This window comes from Anguilla rostrata, chromosome 4 (assembly GCF_018555375.3).
Source record: "Anguilla rostrata isolate EN2019 chromosome 4, ASM1855537v3, whole genome shotgun sequence".
Classification (NCBI taxonomy): Eukaryota; Metazoa; Chordata; class Actinopteri; order Anguilliformes; family Anguillidae; genus Anguilla; species Anguilla rostrata.
Window position 1 is genome coordinate 40,223,725 of NC_057936.1, and position 17,895 is coordinate 40,241,619.

Genomic DNA, 17,895 nt, shown 5'->3' on the forward strand with positions numbered 1-17,895 from the left:
TGGCAGCATACAAATAGCAGAGATACTGTGTGGCCCTTGGGTAGTGGATAAAGTGAAGGCCATCACAATTTCTAACAACACTGTCAAAGACAAAGTCAACAAAATGGCTGAAGACATAACAAAATATAAACAAAAGCCAGCAACAAACTTGATGTCCATCAAGACTTTGACTATCACCAGAATCAAACCTGACATAACATCACTGGCCAGGGAAGTGCAAGCCCAGGGTTGTCATTAGTTTACATATGAACAGGATGACACAGAATTACAGTAAATAAAAGTGTTACGGAGACGTTATGATTATTGACAAGTGAACTTTGCTACTGTTAACACAATTCACATATTTTGCATTGGATGTTAGTAAGGAGATAAGTCATGTTTTTGTTTTGTTGAAGGTGTGTGTATGGAGAGAGAGAGAGTGTGTGTGTGTGTGTGGGGGGGGGGGGTTAGCTTTTCTGAAATGTGAGAAGAGAAATCTCCAAGGAAAAAAGGTTGGGAACCACCACTCGACAGCATGACTCGCACATTTACTGTTACATGATTTACCTGTCATGCCCCCGTGTTTCGGTTGTCATATGGTTTTCCTTGTGTTCCTGTTATTTCTGTTCCTTGTGCTTTGTTCCTCACCATGTCTTTGCTTTTCCCCACAGGGTGGGCGTGATCTTTCCCCATGCACTCCCTAATGACTTCCAGCCCTCAGCCATTTTCTCACTCGTTCAGGTCGCATTCCTCACACCCTCCCTGATTAATTCCAATTAGTACCAGACTATAAAGCCACACTTTTTGTTTCTGCCTTTGCCAGATCGTTGATTTGTTGCCCAGCTTCACACCTTGCAATCGCGCTTAAAAACCTAGCACTATTTTCTGTACCCCGTTTCTCTGCACCTTCTTCGGTTTCCTTACCTTGCACTGTTCTCTTGGCCACTGACTGTTTGTTCATGCACCTTGTTCAGTGTTCCCCTGTCTGTCGTACCTACGTGTTGTCTTCGTTGCGTCTTGTTCCGTGTTCCCCTGTTCTCCCCAGTTACCTCCCCAGCTCCAACCTCCCGGTCCAGCCCGTCCTTTGCCGGCCTCCCAGTCTCCAGCCCAGCTCCGCTGCCGACACCGGAGGAATTCCGTTCAGCGCCACGCCAAGCCGGATCCCGGACCTCCTCACCTACCCTCGCGGTCCCTGTCCCAAGTCTGCCCTGGTCCCTACCGCCCTCTGCCTGTACTCAAATAAACCCCTTTTCTTGAATTCCATCTACTGCTGTCTCTGAGTCCTGCATTTGGGTCCAGGCCGAGCCCGGCTCCTAACATTACCTTTATTTAACCAGGTTTATGAACTGTGAATTATATTCCTCATTGCAGTGACAGCCTGGGAAATCAAAGTGAGTATGGAAGTCAAGATAATCAAATAGAAAAAGAATGATTATATTATTAATTTAATGAGTTGCTGACACCCCAACCCTTTCAATGAGATCTGTAAGGATCACATTGTGCTTGGATGGTTTTTTCATTTCTCAGCAAGAGATTTATTGAGCCTATTGTTTTATTGATAACTGACAAATGACTGTCTTACTGTAGTTCTTGAAAACAAAGCAGGTGCATATGGATGTGATTGGGGAATGAAGCTACAGGACTTGTATGATGTTGTATTTTCAAACCGTTCTAAGAATATGGCAATTTACCGTCATTTTGCTTGTGCTGTTTATTCATGGACCGACACATCAGAACACTTGTCATCAAATTATCAAATTGCCCCTCCCCAGTAATCTACCTCAATAGCTTCTAATTAAGTGCATGATTGACATGTGATTGAATGTTTCCACTCTGTCACATGATGCTTTCAGTGCAGGAAGCCACAGAAATGTTTACAGCATTAAATGGTAGCCTTTATCTTTTTTCTAACCAATGGGAAGTAGACCTAAAAAGTATAATTACACTACCTGCACAAGAAAGGTTAAAAGGTTCATCATAATGGAATGGTCTGCAGTGGTGTTGGGTAATAAAAATTAAAGTATACAACAGAAACTCAAATGAAATGGAAACGTGGATTTTAAGCTTTGTGATTAAATTTGATCATAGCCAGTTGTTTAATAGTCTCTTTTAGGCAGTGCTAAGGTGGCAGTATACTTGCAGCAAAAACTAGTTCATACAAACAAAACTCCGCACTGACTTCGGCCACCAAAGTGTGCATGTCCCTGCTGGCCAAACTAGCCAAGATATCACAGATGTGAAAAAAGGCATATTCAGCACTAGTAACTAGCCTTGCTGAACTAAACCACTGCAGTATTTGCTACTCATTTTTATGCCAAAAAAACATCTGCCACAACCCCAACCACAACCACAATTTTTCAGCAGTTAAGTATGGTGTCACGATGACCAACATATTCCACTATGTGTGAAACCCAGAGTCCCTTCAAGGTACTTTGCAACTGGTGCATTAGGATGCGGGTAAGGCACTGACTGACCCATAAGTAATTGGGCCTGACCAGGCATTAGGCTATACATTAGTGCAGAGAACACAGCCTCCACGTGTGCACAGGCAAGTTACTCTAAGAGGAGGTGGAACTTCAACTGACAAAAGGAGTATGAAGTGGCCGCCAGAGAACAGGTACTCAACCAGTCAGTGATTTATAAATCTGTCGCAAACCAGACATTTACATACACTGGTACGTTCCCTCAAGAGGCACAAAATCACATCCACTGAGAGAACTAGAGACAGAGAACTAACAGTATAAAAAATCCTGCACAAAATAAGTAACACAATTACTCTCTGTAAATTGACTGACAGGATTTTAATTTCCAACAATGATCCTAAGTAACAAAAAAGCTAGCCTATCATGATATAAGATAGAACATCAGTCTTGATCAGGTATCAACAGCCTAGATCATGTATTTTAACCCAAAAATTAAACTCTAAATGTATGCTGACCACAGCCTTTTAATTCTGTAAGAATCACCCGAGGAACAAGATAGACAATGTAAATGAAAACTCATGAAAAACAATTCCATTCCAGCTTGGTAGCCAGTATGAGCAAGCTCATTTTAGAGATTATTAGCCAAAGACACAGGCCAATCCATATAGTTAGAGGCAAGTGCTGTGCATTTATTCACGTTTACTGCTGAGGAAAGAGAATGCTCCGTGTCTGGAATATTTTATGCTACAGATAAGCCTATTTATTTACTAGTAGTGCAATGGTTTTCCACCACAGGAAAGATTCAGTGTTCACATTTGAAAAGGTTATATATTCAAACATTAATTTGAACAATCTGAAAAAATAATTTTAGCTTCAACATTCAAATTTCATAGGTATATCTGACAGGTGAAGTCTCTACAAGCTCAGCACATTAAGATCCACTTACAGTTTGTGTTGCTTGCAAAATTTCAAAATAGTTTTGATAATGCATCAAATTAATAACAAATTAATGTACCGATCCATGAATGTAGCAATGTCTTTCTCTTGCAATTACAAAACTTCCATGATCAATGATAAATTTACACATTGCAAGGATTTTAAATAGAAATTTCAAATTTTCTGCCAGGTTTCAAATTGTCTTAAAAATCCATACTAATGTGCAGTAATTTAATCATCTTTGTGCATCGCCTACTATTTATTGCGCATTTATGGTGCTGACATTTATGTAGCGTACGTTAACTCATGCATGTCCAAGATGGTGCAGTGCATCACTGGTAGTGTAGTTATGTGAGTGCTTTGTGAATGAAACATACTCATTTTCTGATATCTGTAAACAGTTTAATGGGTGCAAAAGCATCAAAATCCTTTTGTAGAATCCCACTCCTCCATGCAAATTTGCAACAACAGTCACGGTTCCTGCTGTGGGCTTCCTAGAAGATTGCTCCCAAGTGTTTCTGTGTTCCTTTTCTCTCCCCGTGGTCGTTTCGATGTTTGCATTATTGGTTGACTGCTTTTGTTAATCACTTCGCCTGTGTCTAGTCAGTTATGTGCTCATGACCTTGCATTTCCTTGTGTGGATAATTAAATCAGTTATTTTTTTACTCTTTGCATCTTTTCCTCAAGAAGGGATAGGCTGCCAACACCAATTCAGGTGACACATTTCAGAACGCAACAATGTGTGAATGGACTTTGCGTAGTCGGAAGTGTAGACACTCACATACTTGCGTAGGGTGTGTTTCGGGGTAAAGGAGCATGGACGAATCTAGGCAACATGCATTAGGCAAAAAGAACGTCCTTGCTCAGGCAAGCATTTGTGTAAAATACCAATAAGGTTATACTGTAAAGAAGCTGAGTTAAGCACTTTTATCTGGAAATTGCTTCCTCACCCTGAACTTGTACTGCGTGCTCCTCTTCAAACCATCCACTGTGCACATCAGCTTCTCTCCACAGTACCTGGGATGGAACTCCTCTCCCTGCCGTGGAAAATAAATAAAACTAAATTAATAATATTCTTTAATTTTCCATAGTTTACGTCAACTGAAGGAATCAAGGAGTGACCATGACAACTACAGGCCAGGGGACAGTGGCTGACAAGATGATTGGCTGGCAGGGACAGTCGCTGGCAAGGCAATGATTAGGCATAGACAGAGACTGACAAGATAATTGGTTGTTAGGGCACAGAGGGTAAAAATGTGATTGGTCGGCAGAGTGGGACAGCGAGCATCTCACACTGTGCTCCTCCTGGATCTCCAAGGTGTAGGTGATGACTTCGTCAGCCTTGCAGCCGTCAGCACGGCTCCATTCCAGTGTGATCCAGGTGACACCGGCTCGGACCAGCCGCGGCGCCACATGTAACTGGGGGAGACTTCCAATTGTGTAGAAGAGCACTTCTGAACTGAAGTCACTGTGTATGTGATATGACAGAGAGGGAGAGAGAAAACTCCAATTCACCATAATTGCCATCACTACACAGTTACAAATAACACATTAGAGTTTTCTGCTAAAACAGAATTTGTGTTCAAATGCATTTCTGTATACTCTGGAAATATTTAAATAGTGCACTTTGGGTCACATTAAATTTGAATTAGAGAGACGGAGAGAAGACACAGGGCAGAGCATGTGCACTTGTGAGTGAGTGAGTGTACGTGTGTGTGCATGTGAGTGTGGATCTGTATGGCACCACTCCAACATCAAACATCTTCTCAGCATTATGAGCATGAAGAATGGAGCACGTGCTGATGTTGCGGGGGGTTGGTTGGGTTCATACGGCATAAAATTAAAACATGGCTATGTTTTTCTTTTTTTCATGAACTGAGAAACAGTTCTCCATAGAGATACTGATAGAGGTGGTGAGAGAGTCACAGATATCCTTTTCACTGAACAGAAAAACATCTCCATGTTCTTCTGTCTATCATATATCAGTGTCAAGGAGGTTATTGAGCATCTTAAGAAAGCTACTGTGGCCATGGAATATTCTAGAATTAGCCAAACCATATTTATTAATATTTACAATGAGACAGCACATGTTAAACACACAAAGTTGAATATTTATTAATATTATTTTAATTTTCATTCACCATTACATGATATGGACAGAAAACAAATGCACGTTGATATACTGAATATATGCATGTGCATTTATCCCCCTTCACCCCTTATAAATATGACCAAAACGTTTTTTAGTATTATAAAAATAACAAACAAGGTAAGCTATACTGTATGTTCAAAAAACAATTGCAACAGTATAAAAGAATACAATTTTCTTTATAGTTTACTTTATACAGCCGTTTTCAGGTCATCTTTATGAAGGGTGCCAATAATTCTGGACCAGACAGGATAGACAGGATATAACTGATATCTGCCCTCTAAATCTGCATGAGAGGGAGTAACGGTTATACCTGGTGCCCATGCTGTTCCTTGCTGCCAGTCGAAATGAGTACCCCATGGCTGGGCACAGACGTGTCAGCTTACAGTGCCTTTGGGTCCCAAAATAAAATTCTTTGAAACTGCCATTCTTTTTTCCCTAAATAACATAAATCCAAAACACAGGAAGATCATTAGGAGCAGATCAAATTCAAATTCTTCACACAGAGTAGGTAACCAACCAGCATTTTCATATAACAAGCCAACCAAGCGATACTGTAGGCCTAAATGGTAATTCTGTGGATAGAAACTATTCTTAAGGACAGTTCTGATAGGATATGAACAGAGTTCAAGAATTTAATTTGCCAACATTGCACCAATGATGAGGGAAGGACCCATAAACAACACGATAAAATGCTTACTTGGTCTCAGTAATATCACTCCTTCATTCATTGAAATACAAAGCTGCTGACACTCTCTACCGCAAGCAGCAGATTTCATATAGCAAACTCGCACCAGTGCCAACACAGTGCATGTTGCAAAATGAGTACACCGTTCAGTTATGAGAGCCCAGCGAGATGGTGTTCTGGCAGAGTGTAGGTTATGAAGTCTTACGGAGGCTGTCATTCTAAGATGATCTAAATCTGCATTACGAATCTTTATATCAAAGGCAAGAATTCATACGAGAAAAATAAAAGTGGAGTTCATTTGAAAACCAAGGCTTGAACATGGGCTGCAAGGCAAAAACACTGCCTGTAATGCAAACCAACAAATCAGAGCAAGCCCTTACAGTTAAGGCAAGTGATTTGCAGAGCGGTGTTTAAAAACCCTTAAGCAAAAGGAGATAGCCAATTAATACTATGATTTTATGTCTTCAGAGTCAAAAAGATGCCTCTGCCGATGCAGAGTGTGATGTCTAGACTACTGTCATCAGTCCTGAGGGCCTGGGGAAGACTGCAGGACTGGGAGGGATTGGGAAAGAAAGTGCAAGAAAGAGAGGGAGGGAGCCAGGGAGGGAGGGAGGCAGGGACAGAGAGGAAGAAGGAAATATATTACTTTCATCCCTCAGGCTGTCTAATGCTGGATAGGGTCAGTGACTTCCCAGTTTATGAGAAGATGACTGACTACCACTGATGAGAACGCTCTCAAAAAGTTATACGCTACCCGTAACAGCCCCGTCCCATCCCCCCCTGCCCCGAGAACTACACCACCCCTCACATTCCAGTTCCACCAATACACAGGATGCACAGAACTCATGTGGTCCTGTCAAATGCAGTCACACCTTCGAAGCATAGTAAAGTATCTCTGACAGTTCTGGAAAAAAGTTTAAAAAGGTAACAGTACCTCGTCCCACTCTAGAAGGTAACTGGTGATTTTTGATCCGTTGTCTACGGGGGGCTGAAACTGCAGTTGAAGAATATAAGGTGAGAAACAGAGTGAAAATTTACTCTGAAATGTGCACAATTCTAAGAATGGTAGAAATGCACTGCTATTTCGAGAAGTTAGAACAAGACATGTGTGTAAACATTCTTGCGGCCATCCCACTCTGGGAGCCAAAATGCAAGAAAATGATGGCCCTAACAGTGCCGCCTACAGTGAAAGGATTCACTGATTTCATAGCCAATAAAGTGGTAGCTGGGCTGTGCTGTTGTTGTGGAAGAGGGTTGGAGTTGAGTGGTGTGGTGTTGTGTGGTGGGACTGGTTGACCACTGACGTGGTGTGGTAGGTTGAGTTGATGTAACTGGTCTGTGGTGTTGGTGAGGATTGGAGTTGAGTGGTAACTGGTCTGTGGTGTTGGTGAGGACTGGAGTTGAGTGGTAACTGGTCTGTGGTGTTGGTGAGGGTTGGAGTTGAGTGGTAACTGGTCTGTGGTGTTGGTGAGGATTGGAGTTGAGTGGTAACTGGTCGGTGGTGTTGGTGAGGGTTGGAGTTGAGTGGTAAGTCGGTGTTTGTGAGGTGGATTGAGTAGTAACTGATCTGTGTGTATGGTGAGGGTTGGAGTGAGTGGTAACACTGTCTGTGGTGTGTGAGGATTGGAGTTGATGGTGACTGTCTGTGGTGTTGGTGAGAGCTTGAGTGTAGCTGGTCTGTGTTGTGGGTTGGATTGAGTGGTAACTGATCTGTGGTGTTGGTGAGGGTTGGAGTGGTGCTGGTCTGTGTGTGTGGTGATGGTGGTGTGGGAGGTTGGAGTTGAGTAGACTGGTCTGTGGTGTTGGTGAGGGTTGGAGTTGAGTGGTAACTGGTCTGTGGTGATTGTGTAGGACTGGAGTTGAGTGGTAACTGGTCTGTGGTGTTGGTGAGGATTGGAGTTGAGTGGTAACTGGTCGGTGGTGTTGGTGAGGGTTGGAGTTGAGTGGTAACTGGTCTGTGGTGTTGGTGAGGGTTGGAGTTGAGTGGTAACTGGTCGGTGGTGTTGGTGAGGGTTGGAGTTGAGTGGTGTGGTGTTTGTGTGGGTGTGGACTTAAGTTAAGTAGTCACTGATCTGTGGTAATGGTGAGGGTTGGAGTTGAGTGGTAACTGTTCTGTGGTGTTGTTGAGGATTGGAGTTGAATGGTAACTGGTCTGTGGTGTTGGTGAGGGCTGAGTGGTAACTGGTCTGTAGTGTTGGTGAAGGTTGGAGTTGAGTGGTAACTGGTCTGTGGTGTTGGTGAGGGCTGAGTGGTAACTGGTCTGTGGTGTTGGAGTTGAGTGTTAACTAATCTGTGGTGTTGGTGAGGGTTTGAGTTGAGCAGTAACTAGTCAGTGGTGTTAGTGAGGGCTGGCGTTGAGCAGTAACTAGTTGGTTGTGTACAGTACATGTGGTTTCAGGTTAACGGGGGGGTCATACCTTCCACTGCAGAGTGAGAGTGCTCTTGGTCCGATGGGACAGCCGGGGTGGAGAGGGGCAGTCAGGAATGCTGCTGTGGGTCGTGAAGGCCCCCGCCTCTGAACAGGACCCTCTCACGTCATTGTACATAGCGCTCACCCTGAAACGCATACACACAGACTGGGCCCATCACAACAAGGAACAAGTCTGTTTAATACATATTACGGTTTCATTAATTTCTCACAATCTCTCTCTCTCTCTCTCTCACACACACACACACACACACACACCATGAGCACAATGTGAGAGTCTGTCACACATATATACACACACTCACTCAGAACACGTACAGTTGCCATTCTCCCACACACACCTGTGGACACCTGCTTGAGAGGGATCAAACCCACTCAGCTAAGAAACGGCCTCACCTCACATGGTATTCTGTGGCTGGTCTCAGATCAGTCAGATTACACTCCAGCTCATCTCCACTGGAGAGAAACAAATGGATACGCAAACATTACCATCCACATTCCCCGCTAGGGCCCCCTAGAAGACTGCGTAGCAGGAAACCCACCTGTACACGACTTTGTATTTCCCATCTCGCCCCTTGTCGGACAGCGTGACCTCGTAGCCGCAAGAGCTCGGGAGCCCGTTGGCTTTCCCATCCCCCTTCTGCAGGCCCGAAGGGGGGGCCCAGCTCAGCCTAGCCGCCCGAGCCTGGACGCTGGAAACCTTTGAGGAAACCAGAGACAAGAAAATACACTTCAGCCAGAACATCTCAGCATCGCACACGACCGAGGACATGCTGGGAAACCTTTCTGTCAGGGTGCCTGAACATTTAAAGCAGCCAAGGAGACTGTGAGAAACGCCTCCATCAGAACACCTGGAAATCACACGACTGAAACTGTTAATGCTGTCAAGAGACATGCAACAAACAACCAAGACTATGACAACATCTCCACTTGTGAGAAATGCACTGAAATGATACCATATAAGCATAATTATTCTGTCCACATCTGCTTCCACACAACTGTAGCTTTCGAAGTGATTCCTTCTGCATGAATTCAAGAACGCAAGCGGCATTAGAACACTTCTTATACAGAAAAGGATAGAGAGGCAGAAATACTGATGTATTGGCATGCTATAACAATGATATGGAGAGGGTAGAGCAATAATATAGCAATTTTATCCTTCAAGTTGCACCACTTTATCAGCGATAGCCACTGTACATGTTTTGGTGTGCGTTTTCTTGTAAGAACTTAATCTTGCACATCACCAAGTATCTACTGTATGTAAATGCGTATAATTTATTTCCGAGTTCCATGATAAAGGATGGATTTTTTTTTGTTTGTTTTTGATTTAAATTGCACCTCCAAGGTACAGCCAATCACATTTTATGATGGGCATGTAAATGGTGTTTGGAAAGAAGCTGTGCCCTAAGATTGCTTGCCTCTGAGTTACAGAAGCAAACCCGTATGAAAGCATGTTTCACGCGCACACACACACACACACACTCACAGACACGCACACGCACAAAAATTCATGTTTCTAGGGGGTTAGAGAGAAATGAGATGTCTAATGTTTATTTTTATTTCAGGTTCATTTTATTTAATTAACTGATTTACTGTACATGCTGCAGAAACCACGGAGCTAAGCAGTTCTGAACAGTCCCCATCTATGCCATTCAGGAACACAACTGAGCTGTTTCCCTTACTGGGAGCCAGACAGTGGGATTTCATTAAAAACAGGGATGTATTTCATGGAACCTCCCTCCCTCTCTGACAGATCGCCCTTCTCCATCCGTTTGACTGGACTGCCACTGGAGTCTTCAGTTTATCTGCAAGACGTAGTGCGCAGGAGCCACTGTAGTGTTTATGAAAGGGGGGGATCTGTGTATGTGTGGGTGTGTGTAAGAAAGAGTGTATGTGTGTGTGTGTGTGTGTGTGTGTGTGTGCGCATGCGTGTGCATGTGCATGTGTGTGTGTGTTCGTGCGTGTGTGTGTGCACATGTATGTGCGTGTGTTTGTGTGTGTGTGTGTTTGTGTGCGTGCACACGCTTCTCTTTCACGAGCATATATGAAGATGGCGCAGAGGAGGACACATAAGATGAAGGGGAGAGGTGCTACACTCTGACCCCTACCCTCAGGGTACCATTCCCAGGTTTTCATGAAAGTGGCTGCATATGATTAAATCACCATCATACAGAGGCGATTTGTGGAAGGCCTCTTTCAAAAACAAAAAAACATGCCCCCACTAGTCCAAAGATTAGAAATCCATTTCAGCCCTGCGTAACCTCCGATGACACACTGTTTCCAGGACACTGATCATTAAGGCCCTGGGTGCTGACTGGCTGTCTTTGATCCAATCACAGCATATCAGATAAAAACATTTGTTTAATGCAAGTAAAAAGCTCTTGCAAATTGGTAAAATTCTTTTGACCCTTTCAATGTTTATTTAAAAAATGATTTATATTTTTAAACATAAAATGCTTACCAAATAAAATTTTTTTTTTAAAAACAGACCTGTGCATACACAGTTCATTGTTTGCATCATGTTTTCTTCACATGAAGAAAACATGATGCAAACAATGAACTTTTAAATTTTTAAAAAAAAATTTTTATAACATGATGCAAACAATGAACTTTTTAATTTTTTTTTATTTGGTAAGCATTTTATGTTTAAAAATATAAATCATTTTTTAGCTACATGCTCAATGGAAGCAACACAAAGAGAAGCACACACACACACACAGCAGAAAACACTACAGCACACCATCACAGACAGACAGACACATGCACACGCCTAAAACATTTAACGTTTAATTACTATGGATTTTTTATTGTAAATTTCAGTGATCATTAAACTCTGTTACTGATGTTACATTTCTAAAACAAAAGGAGAATGACCTGCTTCAATTCACTTTTCTTAGTTAAGAGAGGAGTAATAATGGTTAAAATCTACATTTTTTGAGCAGGGTTCAGTCTGATAATTGCTTTAGACACACCTACATTCACACCTCTGTCCACCAACTGACACAAACACCGAATTGGAGAAGAATACTATTCGCTGGCATGCAACGAACCAAAGATCTCCTGCTGACAGAAATATCCCCATTCACTGTGGCCAGTTATGAGTTGCCCCGTGGGGCTGGTGGCCACAGTCAGCACTGACACAGTCCAGATCCAACAAAAGACCGTTTGGCTCATTCGTGTTTCTCAGATAACATGGTGTTGGTGTTGGTGTTGCTCTGTATTCTTGCTCCTAAGAAACGCCAGCTGCAGAGAGAGCGCTCTAAAAGCCACATACATCCCCCACACAATGAGTAAAGCAGCTGAAGAGGCCACAGCACATATAATGTAACATCGCCACCGTGTGGCCACAGATGAAGGCACCCTTATTTTCAGAAGTGTTTTTTTATTTTTTATTTAAATGGAGCCCAGGCCACATGGCCTTCTATATGGTAATTAGCAAAAAAATACATACGTATGTTCACTGAGCAACAACAAAAGAATTTGATGACGTTCAAAGTTTCCTCTCATTTTATAAACATGATGTCATTCCCCACTTTGAACACTCCTCTCATATACCACTGAGAGTCATGAATACATTTTACCACAAAGGAGCAAGAACACTTTGAGAAGTGTTTTTGTAGCGGCTGAGGTAAAGGTTCTGCCTGGGTAAATACTTAGGAGCCACATCTACAGTGGCAATGAGGAGGAAACGACTGCTTTGGTGTTCACTGCACTTGTATGTACGTGTATTTCCAAGCTCATAATGACTTAGAAATTCCACTGTTTTCAGCTATATGCTGCATCAGTGTTTTTTCCTGCTCTGAACATGGATCTTCCTGAAGCTCATAAGGTTGTATTGGCAGGGGTAACATACACAAAGCCATTATCAATATAATATATAATATATAATTATATATTAATTATATATAATATATATAATATAACAGCAATATATATGCACCCCGATGCATTTTTTTTTTTTTGAGAATGTTAGTCATTTGTTCGCTCAGCAGTAAATTAACCTCTGTGCTATGTATTACATGTATTTACAGTCCTTCGGGTACAATGTATGTGTTTACATGTATCATAATATCTTTACATGCCATCTGTACTTGTACAACATATGGGTGTGTGTGTGCATTTTACTTTTCATTTTTAAATTTCAATGTACGTTGACCTTGCTGGGATTACTTAAATATAACTGTATTGTGCTGTATTTTAAATCTATACATACTTTTAATTTGTAGTTTCTGGAACCATTTTAGGCAGTTTAATGATTTCACATCTACCTGTGGTCTGTCCATTCCTGAAAGCTTGTCCTGAAGGCTCTTTGTTTCAGATTCATGATCTGGCAAAAGAGGGAAAGACAGGGAGAGGAAAAAAGAATGAGTGATAAGTATACCAACCCAGCAGACAGTGACATTCAACAGAATAACAGAAATGTTCTTTTGCTGCCAACTGTGCTTCCTGTAAAGATAAAGCCTTGACAAAGACAACAAGATATACAACTTAATCATAAAATAACATATTTACACTTAAATATTGAGAGCTTAAAATGACTGGGTTTCACAGAATTTGGACCGTCTGCAAAAAAATCAACACTTTGTAAAATAATTTTTTTTAAAGTTATATTTCCATTATCCTGAACAATGTGTTAAGCCCCTAGAAATATGCTTATTCTAATTTTGCACAGACGTGCACAGAAAAATGCTTGGAATTAACATGGGATTATAAGATGCTAAAGCTTTCTGCAGACAAAACGTCCATAACTCCGACCCACTGATATGGGCATATCTGTTGACTGAAACACGACATCAATGATAAAGTAGCGTACAGTAGCGATAAAGAGTACAGGTAAGAGTACAAACAGCTTATAACGGTGTGTTTGTGTCAATACTTATGAGATGTATTATTGTTGCTTTGGCAACAGAGTTTTATTTGTGATACCAGTAAAGCTCCATTGAAATTTGAATTTTGCCACTGTAAGAAAGGAAGGTTATTATGATTGAACACCCAATGCCACAATTTTCAAAAGACAGGGGTTCTGTGCTGTAATAACCAGACAGGGGAAGAACAGTCTGTTGTTAAACCATCAACAGCCCTGCATGACAGATGGAAAGGCTACAGCGCACCTCTTTCTGCAGTATAACCTAAGGCAAATGACTCATTCAGAGGTAAAACCATGGAGATGATAAGTTTGTTTTGATGTCTGCCAGCATGCACTCCATCTATGAAATCTTGGCACGCGGTTGCCTAACCTTCACCATCTGTGTCGCACACGCACACCCTCCTCGACCCTTGCCGTCTCACTAAAGCCCCTCAGAACTGGCAATCAAATCGCGCCACATCTGGAACAGGTTTCAAGTCTGGAAATATCCACCACCTAATCCAGCCCGGGTGGAATCCTCCACCCCGGGGCGTATGTGTTTTTGAGATCTACTGAGGTGGCGAAGACACACCAAAGTATAGCGGGGGGTGGGTCTCTCGGCATGTCTGGGTTTCAAGGTCCCTTGCAAGTCAGACTGTCAACTGTCGCTATGATGTCATGGCAACAGAACTCTGATGAACTTCATTCTTTTCTGCCGACTGCACTCTCAGGGGGATGTTTGATGAAGTCCGTCATCACATGATCTCATTCCCTGGGAGAGCAGTTCTGTGGCACATGCTCACTGGGGGTCTGTCAAAGTACATGGGGGGAAGGCTGAGACCAATAGCAGGACGTGTTGCTTTGCTTACTAAACTTGCCGAAAATCTGAAAAGAAAACCATCTGTTTGTCATTCTGAGAAATGACCAGTAGCGGGCCAGCAGTGACCTGTACTCACAGCTGTATAATCTTTTAGAACCAATCAGCAAGCAGAACAAAAATTGTGGACAGAAGGGGACGAGAAAGACGGACAAGGTAAAGTTTCAAGGCAAGTTAGCAGTGTGTGGAGACGGGGAGCGGCAGAATTATGAATGAATGGAGAGGCAAAAAAGAATTGGCAGAAGAGTGACTAAGAAATGAGGTTGGGTGAAGACAGGAGAGGAGGAGTAGAGAAAGAGTGGAGAAGTGGGGTTAGAAGTGGACAAGAATAAGATTGTAATCCCTAGACCCAGTGACAGCACTGTGCTTTGTCGATCATTAAACATGCCATCCTTATGCCAGCCAGAGGTACACATGCAGAGAAAGAGAGGCAAAAAAGGGAAAGAGGGAGAGAGAGAGAGAATGTTGCCACTCGTGAGTATATCCAGTACTTTATTACGGTGATATAACATATAAACACACTGCTCCTTCAACCTTAAAGCTTTTAGACTCCCTGGAATTACTGGAAATAGGTACCGTACTCACCATTTGAATGTAAATGTTCAGACTGAGTGCTATATTGCCTGAAAGCCTTTTTTTCAAGGCAGTACAGGAACAGAAAAAAATGTTTCTCCTCTCAGAGCCTCTTTCCCATCATGAGGGATACTATTCTGACAGCAGGATAATGTCCTAAATTCAAAGGCATTGTTTGAATGTCAGTAAACCACATGTTTATAGAGACAGGTTCAAATGCTCTCTTATGGGAAAGTCAGCATTATGTAAACTTGTTTTTCCAAGCAAGCAGCTTTCCCATTATTAGCCCCATTCTATAATCACCACTCCACACAATGGTATTCAATGAGTATAATTACAGAATTAAGAGTGACAATGAGCCCCTGCACCAAAGGGCTTCAGGCAAAGAGATCACTAGGAGGGCTGAACTCTGCCACCTGGTGGAAAAATAGAAAACTCACACTCAGTCAGAGTCCTGCCTTCACTTCCAGGTTCCAATTACAAGAGGGCATAGGCAACCTGCTCAGAAATGAACATGGAGAAAAACATCACAGGGAAATGTAAACTGCCCTTCTTCCCCTTTCTGACAAAAAAAAAGCACCACACACATTTTTGCAATGACAGACACACACACACGCACTGAAATGAATCAATGGCCAGGAAGGCGGGGAGAGTTTTTAACCGTAACCGAGAACGATGCACAGCCTTCCATTAGGTTCAGATGAAAAGACAATTTCATTGATCCCCACCTGCTCGTGTAAAAGCTGCGTGTGCTACAAGTAGCTGAAGTAGCAGCAGCGCTGCCACTGGGTGAAACCTGCGGAAGTACAACTTTCAAAAGTAAGAATTTGATTGACAAAATTTCTGCATGTGCAGCCTTTTCCCACCAGTTTAAAACTGGCAGCTTAGCACAGATTGGAAGAAATACGGCAGCACTGCACCCCCCAGGCCCAGGGGCTTTCATAGACAAACCGAAGTCTCTGAGGCGGTGGGTGCCACGATGGCAGGACGGCGCTCTCTCTTCCTGAACGGTGCAACTTCGTCACGTTTTTACGAGTCAGCAGCCCTTTTTAGTTTTCACTGAAAGCAAAGGCTATTTAGAAACCTGCCAAAAAAAGGGCTTTTCTCAACATCGGTTCCAGATGGCGACAAACTCAGATATGTAAATATGCAGCACTAAGGAGACCACCGCCGCTGCCTGCGTGGGAAAGTGAAATGGAGCGGGTATGAGCAGCCTTTGCAGCAGAAAGGGGGAGGATTATAGAAGAGTGGTAATGAAAAGCCAGAGGAAGGTAATGCTGTTGCAGTGCTGGTAAGGCTATTGTGTAATATGGGTTGTTTGGGGGAGGGTAATATATTCTACATTTTTAGGAGGGTTTTGGCTAGACCTGTGCAATTCTGGGGGCGGGATGGTTGTAGTTGCCAGGAAGGGTAGAGCTGCTGTGCAATCATGCACAGCATGTAATGGCATCACTGTTATTATGTAAGAACAAGGGGGCAAAACTGCTGCGTAATGCTGCGCAATGGATGTAAGGCTGTTGCATAATGTCTGGGAGGTTGTGTAAAGCTAAAAGGGGGAGGGGCAGGAAGGGGTGGTTGCTGTGGGACAGACTCTCTCTCTGGCAGGGGGAAGCAGGCAGGGGTGGGTGGCACAGTAGGGCCTGGGCAGTAACATACAGATAATGAATATTACTCATCCCCCATAGGGTAGGCATACATTATATGATTTTCTCACGGGTTACGACGTCAGGAGATGCCCTCTCACACTTAACAAGGCTCAGATTGTAACAACAGGTCGGATAATAGTATGTAATATATACGAGCTCCCCACCAGATCAGATGACGTCACAGTCGGCAAAGCACAGCGGGAAAAACATCATACACGGAGCCACCTCCTGATTGGTCAACAGGAATTGAAATACAGAATCAGCTCACATGACCTTGCACACCTGATAAATTCAAGCCGATTGTGCCCGAATTTTTTTGACATGTCAAAAAACAATCGGGATCCCATAAGCCAGTTGAAATGGTTCGAAATGGTATTTCATTCCTTGCAAGTTGCAACGTTACAACGTAACGTTTTTCTTACAATTTGGTCCCGATCAGAAAAAAAACTACTGGGAGCCCACAACTTATATAATGTACACCCGCCCTTACTCTGACTTTGGTGAAGGGGAGGTGGGGGGGGGTTGTGAAGAAATCAATATTAATAGTGCCAACTTGGATTGAATTCCAGATATCAAGAGCACGAGCTGAGCTAGGTGGCTCCTTGGTCCTGGACCTTTCAGAAAATACTCCATCTAGAGATACATTTCACTGAAAGAATTTAGGGGTTCAAAGCTGGAAGTGTGCAATTGTTTTCAACTATTGGCATTCTTTGCTTTTATTGCGTATCATTGGTGTCTGTTGCAGTGTCATTTTCTTCATCATACTCAGACGAGGTCTCTCTTTTAAAAGAGATTCTGTATCTCAGTGGGATGTCCTGGTTAAATAAATATAAATTCTAAGATCTCTGAAAGAATAGAAACCCCCTCGGGTGATGGGGCATTAGGCAGGGTGGAGGTTTTGGCATGGGCAGAAAAGAGAGATACTGGTGTATCATTATTACCCATCCATGCCCCATGGGCTAGTTCCTCCTGCTCTATCTTGTGGGTGAGGGAAACCCACTCTGGGAATCAATCAGCATTAGTCCTTCATTTTGAAAATTAAAACTACTTTTAAAAACAATTAAAAGCAATAAGTTAAGTAGTTGCTTAAACTAGCTTGTCAAACTGAGTTTGTGAACAAAAAGTAGTTGTACTTGTTATCTACTTGTAAATCAAAGTTAAGAACAAACATTGATTAAATACAGTCATCAGAGCACCATCTCTAAAAAGACCTGTGGCCGGTTGCATAAAACACCTTAAGTTTTTCCCTTAAATGTTTTACTTAAGGGATTATTTCCCCTTGCCTAAGGGGATCTTGTAAGTGCATTGCATAAAACCCCTCAAATGTTTTCCTTAGGTAAGGGTAATTCT

The 17,895-nt window shown here is 42.6% G+C and overlaps 1 protein-coding gene across 1 annotated transcript in view; it reads right to left on the reverse strand.

Moving 5' to 3' along the window:
• Positions 1 to 17,895, reverse strand: part of LOC135253395 (fibronectin type III domain-containing protein 3B-like) — a 152,208-nt gene that overhangs the window by 38,644 nt on the left and 95,669 nt on the right. The window contains exons 7-14 of the mRNA XM_064332644.1: positions 12,872 to 12,930; positions 9,146 to 9,303; positions 9,000 to 9,059; positions 8,593 to 8,731; positions 7,110 to 7,169; positions 5,801 to 5,925; positions 4,632 to 4,806; positions 4,289 to 4,375 (exon numbers count right to left, since the gene is read on the reverse strand). Coding sequence (XP_064188714.1) covers positions 4,289 to 4,375; positions 4,632 to 4,806; positions 5,801 to 5,925; positions 7,110 to 7,169; positions 8,593 to 8,731; positions 9,000 to 9,059; positions 9,146 to 9,303; positions 12,872 to 12,930 — 863 coding nt within the window. The remainder of the gene's footprint in view (positions 1 to 4,288; positions 4,376 to 4,631; positions 4,807 to 5,800; positions 5,926 to 7,109; positions 7,170 to 8,592; positions 8,732 to 8,999; positions 9,060 to 9,145; positions 9,304 to 12,871; positions 12,931 to 17,895) is intronic.